Source organism: Hipposideros armiger, unplaced genomic scaffold, assembly GCF_001890085.2.
Source record: "Hipposideros armiger isolate ML-2016 unplaced genomic scaffold, ASM189008v1 scaffold_123, whole genome shotgun sequence".
Classification (NCBI taxonomy): Eukaryota; Metazoa; Chordata; class Mammalia; order Chiroptera; family Hipposideridae; genus Hipposideros; species Hipposideros armiger.
The window spans coordinates 2,591,928-2,604,408 of record NW_017731473.1 but is presented as its reverse complement, the minus strand read 5'-3'; the positions used below and the strand labels follow the sequence as shown (position 1 = coordinate 2,604,408).

General features: G+C 46.1%; 1 protein-coding gene across 4 annotated transcripts in view; it reads left to right on the top strand.

Annotated features, from left to right (window-relative positions):
• CDK5RAP2 (CDK5 regulatory subunit associated protein 2) overlaps positions 1 to 12,481 on the top strand; it is a 171,719-nt gene that overhangs the window by 89,712 nt on the left and 69,526 nt on the right. For 3 of the 4 annotated variants that reach the window (XM_019648259.1, XM_019648261.1, XM_019648258.1), the window contains exons 16-20: positions 270 to 400; positions 1,902 to 2,014; positions 4,124 to 4,252; positions 9,278 to 9,373; positions 11,240 to 11,427. In XM_019648259.1, the coding sequence (XP_019503804.1) occupies positions 270 to 400; positions 1,902 to 2,014; positions 4,124 to 4,252; positions 9,278 to 9,373; positions 11,240 to 11,427 (657 nt within the window). The remainder of the gene's footprint in view (positions 1 to 269; positions 401 to 1,901; positions 2,015 to 4,123; positions 4,253 to 9,277; positions 9,374 to 11,239; positions 11,428 to 12,481) is intronic. The other variant, XM_019648260.1, reaches the window with a different exon arrangement.

Here is a 12,481-nt window from a genome sequence, read left to right as displayed (position 1 = left end):
TTCAACCTTGTAAAAATACTCAGGAAAAAAAAGATTGGGAGGAAAGACAGTCTGCTGTGTGTTCATTGGTAGGGGGACCGTGGTAATTTTTGTTTTCTTTATACTTTTATGTTTTACATTTTCTATAACAAAGATGTATTTGCTTTTATAACCATAAAAAAAAACAAACCCCACAAATGACATATAAATCAAAGGAAGGCTTGCTGGGTTTTGCATCTTAACGCACAAACAGGTCTGTGTTAAAATCGCTGGTGTCTTGTTTTACCAAGTGCCGACAACCTGCAGGCTGAGTTAGACAACGTTCAGGCCCTGCGGAGGCAGCTGGAGCAGGAGGTGCTGTCGTATCGGAACTTGCAGAAGATGCTGGAGGAGCGGATCAGTGAAGTTCAGAGGCGGGAAGGTACACGCGCTCTTGTATGCACTTCCCTTGGTTTTTCCACGTGGAGGGCCTTGGCTGAACGTCAAGAGGGCTCTAAAACTCCAGTAGGAGAAGAGGCACCCCTAGGATTCATCTGGGGCTCCTTTTCTGTGGTGACGGTTAATGTTGACTCTCCCAGCCTATATCCGCCTGGCTTCGGCCCTCCTCATCAAGGGCCCAGAGGGGCTGCTGCAGGATTGCTTTTCTGATGCCCCACCATGGTCTGCATCCTTCGATACTTGCAGCTTCAGGTGACCTTGGAACTTTGCAGTCCCCTTTCTCTGGGAGGCAGCCCTCTTTGCCCAGAATGGCTGGGCCCTACCTGCCCCGGCACCCCGTGCAGAGAGCCCCACTGCAGACGCGTGGGGGTGAGATTGCTGTCTCATGCAGAAACGTTGCTTTTGAGATTGTCATGAGCACAAGTGGGTTCACTGAGGCAGGGCTGCAAGTTGAGGGGCCTGCGGTTCTTGCACTGCTGTTGCCATCACAGAACTGTTTGGCCCTCTCCCTCCTAGACCCTGAGCTCCTTAGGGTCTGGGCTAGAATCTTCTCCCTTCCTGTGTCTCTAGCCTGGGGCCTGGCACATCTGGGGAAAATGGGTAATAGCAGCGGCAGGGTTGACATTTCTCCAGCGCCTCCTGTGTCCAGCGCCCAGTGGCAGGCACTTGACTTCTCATCCCCGCTCCTGACGCTCATCCCATCAGGGAGAGGAAGTATCGACTTCATTTTACAGAAGAAGAAACTGAGGCCCAGGGGTGGGGGTGGGAGGTGAGTTACCCAGATTTGAGCAGGGACATCTCCTTTGACGTGTAGCTCTGTCTAGTGTATTAGGTGTATCAGCGCATAGCCGTGTGTGTTACAGGAGATGTTTGTGGATGTGCCTCATTCAGGAACTAGCCTGCCCTCCTCTGCTCCTTCCCTCACATTAGAATGTGACCTTTGTGGCAGAGGAGACGGACCCTTATGGAGGTGACCAGGCTCTCTTACCTTGGATCTAGCGGGCGGTTTCTGCACTTGGTGTGCTCACTACCATGGAGGACTCGGGCCAGTAAAAAACCATCAGGCACTTACTTCCTTTGAGCTCTACCCTGCGGGCCACGTCCGATTTCCTTGTGTGCTCCCATGAACAGAGTCACTCCCTCGTTTAAACTGAAACCGCCATTCGCTGGTGCCACTCAGAATGGTCTCCAGGCACAACGCTTGAAATGCAAACTAGAGTTCAGAATTGGCTACAGTGAAAGCTGATACAGCCCATGATGAAACCAAACTTTGAGATACCAGCCTGTAGAGGAAGAAGGAAAACGGCCTGTGTTCCAGAGGTTAAACTCCCTATGAGTACTTATGCCCCCCCCCCCCCCAGCGCCCACCCCACCCCCAACTCAAACTGCCTGAGACGGATTGCACTGGGACTGGGCTTGGAAGGATCTATTTCTGATATTCTTTTTCTCCCCTCACCCCACTTTTTTTTGTTTTTTTTTTTTAGTGGAAGAACCATTTTCATTTTATAGTGATCAAACATCTTATCTGAGTATTTGTGTTGAAGAGCACAATCGATTTCAAGTGGAGCAGTTTTCTCAAGAAGAACTTAAGAAAAAGGTATCAGCCTCTACGTTTCAGTGCTTTGTGGGCTACTTGTTGTCTCTTGGGCTCCTGATCAGAGGTGTAAGATCCTGAAAGCCCCTTCCCTCTCCCGTCTCTCCTGTCCTCCCTGCCTGTCTTTGCTCCTTCTACACGCGTTACCTGGAGTGCCCTTCCCGTGTCTGATACGCTCCTTCTCAGACTCCAGGACCCGGCCCGGGCTCGAGCGTCTCTAGGAAATGCTCTCCGTCCTTCCACATGGGGTCGGCCACCTTTCCTCAGCTCACTCGCCTCACTTCTTGTCCCGAATCACATTGACTCCCTTCTCATACAGATCTGTAATTATCTGGCTGTTTGTCTGTGCCCTCTGCTAGGCCATGAACGTCTTTGAGTCAGAGACTGTATCCTATTCATTTCTGATTTCCTAGTCCCTGGCACACATAGTGGGAGTTAATAGATGCTTTTTGAAAGAATAAAGGTCCAGGTTTGATCAATAAATCTTTTTTAAAACTTGACAGGTTTTTCAATCTGTTGATTGTTGGTCTAGCTAGAGTGGTTTTGCATTTCAACTTCTGAGAGCCATTGATACGAATAGGAAGTGTGAGCTCAGAGGAGACTGCATTTTGTTGTAAAATTATCATATACACGTGACAGATTCAGTTTTTGTCTGAAATAATTCACAGTCTGATAGAGTGGGACAGACATGCAAATGAGGAATTGCAATGTGGAGTGCAGGGTTCGCTGTGAGCAGGCAGATGTACAAGGTATAGAGGTAGCTGAGAGGGAGAAGGTAGCTGTTGGGGTTTGGGGAGTGCTCACTTGATTAGAGAAAACATCTCGACAGAAGTGAGGCCTTACGTGGGCTTTGACGGATGCATAGGAGTTTGGGCAGAGGGTGCTCTCAGCCAAGAAAGAGAAAATAGCAAGTGTAAGGTACAGAAGCAAGAAATAGAAAGGAGAACTGTAAAAATTTCAGTATTTTGAGAGGAGTAAAGCAAGGAGCATGAGGCATTTGTAAATTTTTGAAGAGAAAGAAAACGCTGCTGCTAGTACCTGTGGCTGTGTGAAGGGCAGGCTGCAGTTCACTTGCTTGGCACTTTGTTTCTAGAATCAGAAAGTTTTCTTCTTCCCACTGTAACCTTGAGGGTTGGGTCCAATTTGTGTTCATGTTTTGGTGTGTTGGACATCTGCTCTGTGTAGTCGGGGTGGGATTTCCCACTTTATTTGAGAGGCTAATGAGTACCCTATTAGGAAATCTTTGGAAAATGACTGACCGTTGGGATTTGAAGCCTGCAGGGAACAGAGGTGGTGCCTGCTCAATTGCTTATGCCCCTGGCGACCAAGACCTAGGCCGTAAGGAGGAGCACTGGGCTGGGAGTCCCAAGATCTAAGCCCCGGGCCTGGCTCTGCCTCTGTGGAGGCAGCTGCCCTTCCCACATGACCAGGCACTTTGGAGGTTGTTATACTTGTATGTCGCTTAATGGTCCAGACACCCCCAGCTGCGGGACCTGGGACTCTTTGTATCTCGGGTTCTTCACTATAAAATGGGGATAGTTGTACCAGCCTGTCCACCTCCTCAGGATTTTTGTAAGGAACGATCGACTAAAGCTTGTGGCAGTATTGTAGTAGCTATAAATTGCTTTGTGATTGAAGACTATTATTATTACTGACATTGCTAGGTAGGCGTACAGCGAAGGTGTGAACTAAGGCTCTGACACAGTCTCAGAAACTCTGGCCTCGGGGACTTTCCTCCCGAGGGTCTCTAATAAGGCAGAGATAGTAGGAGCTATCATTAGACTGTACTGAGGACGCCAGTGCTCTGTGACCATGACCCTGTCCCATCTCTCAGGAACCCATTTCACAGAAGAGGACGTGGAGGCTCACACTAGGCAGCTTGCGCAGGGTCTCTTTCCCTTGCAGGGGTGGCTCTCACATGGGAACAGAGGGATGCTGGTGGCTTTTTCACTGTACCCAGCATAGCCTGAAGACTCGCATCAGGCCGCCTGACTCCATACCTGTGATGCTGAAAGGTCTGCTGAGTAGGAAGGCCTGTGCCCAGGGGAGTGGCCCTGGGCATCGGAGCTCTGCTTGTGGATACCCAGTCCTCTCTCTGCTCTTATCTTCTAGGTCAGTGACCTTATACAGCTAGTGAAGGAACTCTATACAGACAACCAGCACCTGAAGAAAGCCATTTTTGATCTCTCCTGCATGGGTTACCAGGGGGATGACAGACTCGAGTCAGTAAAACAAACAGAGGTAAGAAGAAACTCTTTTGTTGTCATGTGCTAATTACAAAAAAAATAAATAAATAATAGCCCCCAAAATTTTCAAGACTGCCTCTGTCCCGGGGAGTCTCTATTGAAATCCCCTTTACTGTGGCTGGGTTTTGAGGACCCTCTGGGTCAGCAGGTCTGTCTGTAGGCTTTGTCAAGTTTGGGTCATGTCTGCGTGGACACGTTCGGTATGTTGTGATGCGATTGACTCCAAGTCCAGCCCTGGTCTGTGCTGCACATGCACATCCGGATGATTGGCCTGGTCTCAGAGGGACCTGGAGAGTTACCAGATCACCCGTATAATTTAGGTAGTGGAGAGGCAGCGTTAATGAATTCATTAACATTGAAAAACAAGCGAGTAACACATCTTTCATTTCCCTTCTGTATCAATCCCCTGAATTTTGTGCATCTTCTCACTCTCACGGCACCTGGACTTCCAGATTAGACGGGATGTGTGTCTTTCCTTCCCACACAGACCCGGGAGCCCCAGAGGGCGGGACAGGCAGGAAACAGTCCCATCAGCCTGCAGGGCCAGGTTCCTGGCTGTGGGGATTTTCTGCTGGTGGATTTGAAAGTTTGCAGGGCCCGGAAGGGTAAATCATGGTCACGGACACTAGAGCGTGTGGTTCCCTGGGCTTGTGTACTGGGGATGAGGGGCCCATTCTGTTGGTTCCACCCAGGGAAAGGCCATGGAAAGCTGTTCCCTCTGATGGTGTCTGGGCCTCTGCTCACCTCTGTGATGTGTTGTCTCTGATTTTCTTGGTTCTTGGCCCCGAAGGCGTGCCAGTGAAGGAGAGTTTTTCGTTTCCTCCCTTTAGCTTCTGACTTGGCGTACCTCTCCCACGGGAAGAGCCTTGCTCCCTGCGTCTGTTAACCTTTTTCAGAAGACGGGCACCGTTCTCGCCATGGAACGCAGTAGGGCCTTTCTGGGCTTGGGCCCTCTGGAATCTTCTTGGTTAGAGTTATCTTGAACTCAGCCTGGCACGCCAGGTAAATAAATGGAGGTCTCGTTGCCACATCATTTCTTGGGAAAGATTTGTCAGCCTGAAGCTGTCTCCTCCCACCTTCAGAGTGAGAAATGCTCAAAGGTATTTATGCTGCGCTCTGGCCATCTGCTGTCTTTGCGAGACAGAATATTATTGATCTCAGCCTCCAGGGCTCCAGATAATTTTGAAAACCAAGAATATCTGCAGTCCATTTAGGGAGAAACAAGTCTCTTGGTTTGTTTTCTCCAAGGCAGCATTTTTAATAAGCAGCTCACTCTTCACCCCCTTCATCTGGGTTGTAAATGGCGAGTTTGTTTGTTCATTTGCCCTTTGAAAAAAAAATCTGTTAAATGTCCCATTACGTCCTTAGGAGAACAGAGGCTTCGTCCTCTTCCCACTCTGTGATCTTAATACCAGCCGATTCAGATTGAGTCATTTGTCAGATTGCACTTCAATTTGCTGTTCCCTATGAATAGCCTTGTCCTTTGTAGCACAGTCCCCCGTCTTCCCCCCAGGATGGGACAGGACCAGCGGCCTGGGGAGGATCATGTTCCCACAGTAATCTTGTGCTGAGGGAGAAGAGGTTGTTAGAGGCGAGGGTGGGTGGCAGAGAGGGGCGGCTGCCGTCCCTGGGAGTGCGTGGTTCTCTGATGAGAAAGCAGGCAGAAACAAATGGCCTTTTCTGCGCAGCATGGCCTGCAGAGTGGGGGCTGGGCGCCATTCCTACTCTCAGAAGCCTGTAAGTCAGAAAAGGAAACAAACAGACATATTTTGTGTTTTTAAAACTTGGTGTTTTTTCTCTAATATTTAATTAACGCACAGCATTACCTAACACTTGGGAAACAGAAAAGAAATTACCCCTAATCCTGTCACTTTAAAACACAGTTGACTAACATTTTGGTCTCTTTCCTTCTCTATTTGTGTATGTGAATGTGCGCATGCCCACGATACATGCATAAGTTTGTTTCTTGTTTTTTTCCCAGTTGCTGTTATGTTATAGCGTCTCTTTTCAGCTTATGAATGTACCGAGATTTAATTAACTGCTTCGCTAATTGTTGGACATGTAGATTGATTCCAGTGATTCGTTATTTTAAAGGACCTGATGAGTATCTTTGGACTCAAATGTTTTTCTGGGGTTAGGATTTTTTCCTTAGACTGTATTCCCAGATATGTAATTATTAGGTTAAAAGTACAGATAGAGGTTAGGTATAACATAGGCCTCTCATTTATTTTCATAAATGAAACTTTTAATTTGACAAAGAGCATAGATAGTAAGAGGCCCTTGATGATGATTTGCCACGTTTATCTTCAGAATGGTCGCAGTGGTATCCCCGCCAGCTGCTCCAACACCGCTATTCCCTGCCTGTGGGCAGTTCACTCAGAACCAACCAACAAAAGGCCAAGAATGGGCATTCTTCTGGGTTTTTTTTTTGTTTGTTTGGTTTGGTTTTTATAGCCCGCCTCCCCCAAACATACAGAATACTACTTTTTTTTTTAACTTTGTTGGGAACAGTGTGTTTTTCGAGGACCCATCAGCTCCAAGTCAAGTTATTGGCCTTCGATCTTAGTTGTGGAGGGCTCAGCTCAGCTCCAAGTTCAGTCGCCATTTTCAATCTAGTTTTGGGGGGGCACAGCCCACCATCCCATGTGGGAGTCAAACTATCAACCTTGTTAAGAGCACGCGCTCTAACCAACTGAGCCATCCGGCCACCCACATTCTTCTGTTTTAAAGTACATTTACAAAATCTCTAATAAGGTTGCCCCTATTTTCATATATATACATATACATATACATATACATATATATATATATATATATATATATATATATATATATATATATATAAAACTAGTTGTTAATTTATGTATTATAGAAAAATGTGGTTGAGAATTGACATACAGGAGTGATCTGAGCAGACTGTTGGCAGGGAAGTCTCACCACCCAGATTCTACTACTGACATTTCCCACCCGTCCATCATTACTCCATCTTTTGCATAAATTTTAATGTACACACATCAGTACACCTCCCCTAAATACTTCAACATCCTTATCTTTAACCTTAATATGTTTATAGTTATGCTTTATTTTAAGGTTAAATTTACATACAGGGAAATGAAATTTTAAGTCTATCTTTGCTAAGTTTTACAAATGTATGTACCCGTGTAACCCAAACCTGCTGTCAAGGTCATGTCCCTTCTCGGCGGTTTCCACCCCCACCCCTGGCCACTCTTCTCATTTTATTCTATCATGGGTTAGTTTTGCCTGAACTTGACCTTCACATAAATGGAATCCTAAAGTACGTTTCCTTTTGTGTAATGCTTTTTCACTCAGAGTAATATTTTTGGGATTTATCCATTTTGTTACACGAATCAGCAGTTTATTCCTTTTTATTGCTAGGTAGTAGTCCACTGTTAGAGTATATTAGTTTGTTCATTCCTTCTGCTATTGATAGACATTTGGATTTTTCCCAGCTTTTGGATATTATCATAAAAGCTGATAAGAACACTCATATACAGATCTTTATGTGGTCATATGTTTCCACTTTTCTTGATGAAACCTAGGAGTAAAATTCCTGGGTCACAAGGTTACTAGTTTTATAAGAAATTGCTGATATATTTTCCATAGTAGTTTAACATTTTATACTCTTACTACCAATTTTAATAGTCCTAGTTGATCTGTATCACTTGAGAACGTTTTAATAATAAGGGAAGAAGCCAGTAGCGGGAGAGGGTTCCTCACCCATAGTTAGAAACTTTTGCGCCTTCGTCAAGTATACGTGCGCATGTCTAGTCTGTTTATCGCTTGGTCGTTAGCGTAGTAAGACCTGGTTTGTGGTCATCGGTCCTGTGTGATCGTGGTTGCAGATTTGGATGTAGTTGGGTGGAATATGTTCTACTCCTGGGACTGTTTCTATCAAATGACTTCCTGAAGTCAGTTTGCTCTATTTTATTTTTCTTCTTCCAAAACAAGGGTTTTCTCTAAAAGGAAGATCAGATACATTTGAGTTGGGCTGGTAGAATGATGGGGGTAATTGACTAAATGTAGGGATTCATAGACTAAAACTATGGCGATAGAGCCCTAGACATCGCTCATCTGTACAGCCTGCCCAGCAGGTGACTCAGCATCTTGTGTGTGGTTTTACCACTTTGGAAAGATGGGGTTTGGGATAATTTTTGTAACAGCTCTGACCGATTCTCCCTCTGGGTGTAGCTACCTTTCCCTTCAGTTTCTATATGGTTAACGCAGGTGTCCCATGACTAGAATTTTCATTCTTCCAGAGAGCTGAGATCTGGCCCTCTTGAGAACTCTACTGTCCATTCTGCAGAACGGCGAACCTTTGGGATTGACACATGTTTAAAGCATTAGGGATTTATGCACTCTTTATGAGTAACTGTCCTTCCTTTTCAAAAGCATAAAGTTATTGTCAGGCAAGCCTGATGCTCTACTTATTAGCAATGAGGACTTTTTGCCAGTAAATTGGCCGTGTTGCTGGACCGTCCATCTCAGATGTGTGACAGTCCAAAAAGAGGTTTATGCCCTGTGCTAAATAGAGGAGTGATGCATAAATCAGGCACACCATAAATTTCATTTACTGCTTTCTCGCTATTTGATATTTTCAATTCCATCAATAGCTATTTTCCAAAATCTTGTTACTTTTATATAATCTGAAAGTGAATTTAGCAATGGTAGGAATGGGAGCAGCACAACAGACAGCATATTCAATTTACAGCAGCTCAGGGAAGGCCGTGCGAGGGCAGGGGGAAATAGCTGTAGTTATTTCTTGGGGAATTTGTCCTTAAATTATGCCTGATCCCAGGCAGCTGAATGTGATGTGCCAGAACTAGCAACTCTAACTTTGGTTAATTTTTATTTCATGGCTTTGGCATTTGTTTCTGCCCCTTTTTTTGGTTTGTTTTTTTGCTTTGCATTTAAAAAAAAAGTCATCGCTGACTTATTCATGCATATTCATGCGGCACCCTTTTTTGGGTTGCATTTTCACACCATTCCATGAACCATGTAGCTTCCGGCTAGCGAGGAAGTCGAGGACACGATCAAGATCGGAGAGGATGACGAGAGTAATTTCCCAACTGACCAGCATTTGGAGCAGAGTGACAAGGTGGGAACATGGCAGTTACCTCTTATTCCATCACCCCTCTCTGTGCCCAAGCCAGTCGTCTAGTCTGGAAAAACTTCAGTGGGTTTCTGATCATTCTGCCTGCATCGAGTGCCAGCTGTGTGCCTGTGGAGAGCAACAAGGCAAGGTCTCTTCCTTCTCAGAAGTTACAAACTGGGTGGTAGAGCCAGTCATGAAACAGCAAACATATAGTTGCAAATAAAAACAGAATGACGAGCATTGGATGTTGGACCTGGACAGATCTTTATAGATCTAACCCAACCCACTCGTTGTACGCATTGGAGACTGAGGCCTATGCGGGGAGCTGGTTATCCAGGACACAGAGAGTAAGTCAGTGACGGTGTTGGGACAAGAACCCTTGTCCCAGCAAGAAACTGCTGTGAACTCCCAGAGCATTTGATTGCAGTTAAGGAGCCCCTGATAAAACCAAAGTCCCTTTCTCAGGGCCTCTGTAATCTCTTGACCTGGAACCCAGCTTAGTGTCACCTGGGCATTGATGAGAATTTGACTCTGTCCACGTAGAATGTTCCTCTAGTCACATTGATACCAAGCATGTGGAACAAACGCTCTTCAAGGCTGTAAGGACCCTGTGGACTGGGATGTGGTGGGAAATAGGAGGCTGAAGATTGCGACCTCCAAGGGTTCACGTTCATGGGGTCACGAATGGGAAATCATTACATTGTAGATGTCATTGAAAGCAAAGCAGTGAAAGCGGAGGCTTTGGACTCGGATCTGACTTTGCGTCTTGGTCACTATTTCTGTGACCTTGGTCAACCCTCGCTTACCTCCTAAGCCTGAGTTTCCCCATCAGTGAAGATAATAATACTTCTTATGAGCATTATTGTGATATTTAAATAGAAAGGTATGTACTAAATGTTCAGTAAGTGATAGCAATTACTGTTTTTATTGTTATATTCTAGACTTTTCCTTCTTGGGAGGTTGCTTATTTAGATGGATTTAATAACTAGATTGGTGGCAAACAAGACCCTATAAATAACAGCTCATTTGTGTGGGTCTTGTCTTCCATTTAAAAACTTAATCATTTTACAAGTGTTGAGAGAGGGGTGTGATGGCTAGTGTGTATCTCACCAGCAGTAATGAAGTCAAGGGGAGCTATTTATAGGTTGGTAGAAGGAATTTACAGCTTTGGAAAGGAGGAGAAAGAATGCTAATTGCAGCACCTCAAGACATGCCCAGCACAGGCTCTAACTACACGCATCCTTGGTACCACTCCTGGGACCCTCAGTGACCCAAGAAGGGGTCACTGAGTGATCCATAAATAACATCTCCATGAGAATGAGGAACTCGCCACCTTCCTAATAAGACAAATCAAAGTTACATTAATTAGGATGCCTCTGTAAGGAGCCAGTCGGCTTTCTATTACGTAACAGGGAGGGTACATTGCAGTGTATATAAATGTCTGAAGCATTGTTAATGGCATGGGTTCTGTGCCCTTAGGAAGAGCTTCCAAGGAGTGGGCCACGGGGTGGGGAACGTGCCGTAGTGGGAAAGATACTGTGCCGTGCACTCAGCGAGTCAGTCAGCTCATTTTGTTTTCATCGTCACTTTGAGGAGTGGCATTACTGCTCCCATTTTCTAGGGGAGGAAACTGAGGCTGAGGAGAAGTGATGTGGACATCTTCGTGGGCTTGCCAGAGCATCTCCTTGCCGTATTGTGTGTGTGGACCTGTGCCTGAGTCCCTCTCTCCCCGCTCCCGCTTTCATGTTCTGGCTGGCTCACTTGTACTCACTCACTCACTCACTCCCTGTTTCCACCCTTCCCCCTCCTCCATGTGCCTCCGCCCCCTCCTCCACAGTCCATTATTTGACCAAATACTTTGATTTGCAGATTGTGGAGGACTGTTCCAAAGGGGGCTGCAAAAATGGATACTTCAGGCACACAGATTCCAGTATTTTAGACTCCGATGGAGCCCACACACCTGGCTGCCCTGGAGACCCGAGTCTGGAGGAAGGCGAGCTCCTGAGCCTGCTCGCCCCTTTCTTCAGCGAGAAGGCCACGTTGTTACTGGAATCCAGGTAGACGTGGGGCCCAAGGCTTGCTTTGTCTCTCTAGTGTGAGGGGAGAGCAAATTCATTCTGCTACATGGATTGAGGTGGTGGCGCCATGTCATTTACCTGAGAGAGCTCCTGAAATGACCTGAAAGGGATCTTGCCAGTCACGCAATTAAGTCATTAGGCTGCATGCTAGTGGCTGTGAGGGGACTTCAGCAATGCCTCGTGCAGGCCCATTATAAAGAGGAGAAAGGGAGCTTTCCTCTAGAATGATTCCTGGGAGCCCCAGGAAGGGCTTGTCTGGCTGTCAGCGAGCAGAATCAGCCCTACCTAAAATCCTTTCCAGTTTCTACAGCAGCTTAGAAACTACCACGGTTTTATGTTGAGCTTCAACTAAAATTCTCCCCTTTGTCTGTCTGCTGGGAGTCATTCCTGCGAGAGGAAACACTGCAGGGTGTTTTCCTTTAAACAAAAGCAGAGAAACATTCGGTACATTTGTATTTTTAAAACTAATCCTTTCGGAGCCAATTTCCCCCCTTTCGCGTTTGTTCTAGTCCATCCGGGCTGCGGAGCCAGAAAGAGCTTTGTCTTCATCTCTCAGCGCCTCAGCTTCTCTGACAACTTCTTAGGGTTCCTGCAAGGAGTAAGAAAAAAACGAAAAAATGCCATGTAAGGAAATGGCTGGCCTGTGGCGTGTGTTCAATGAAAGTTTTCAGTTCTCCTCCAGCACAGATAGAGAAATGGAGCCGGAAACTACTAACGACGACAACTGGCAAGAGCCAGGAACCCCACTATTTCTTATGTCATCGGTGGACCAGCCTGCATAGACATTCCCTTAGCTAAAAGAAAGTATTGAAGTGTTCTGTTTTTGTGCGCCCTGGCAGGCGCACCCTTTCCCAATCCCTGACACCTGCCTAATAGTTTTCTAGCATGACTCTCCCGTGCCCAGTGGCTGTTCTGGTTTATTATCATAGGGAGGTAGTTGACCGTAGTCAGTGCTTGAGACATGGAGGATTTCCTCAACATCAGGGTCCCAAATGTTATATCAGAATTAAAAGATGCATCCCTCTCTCTCCCT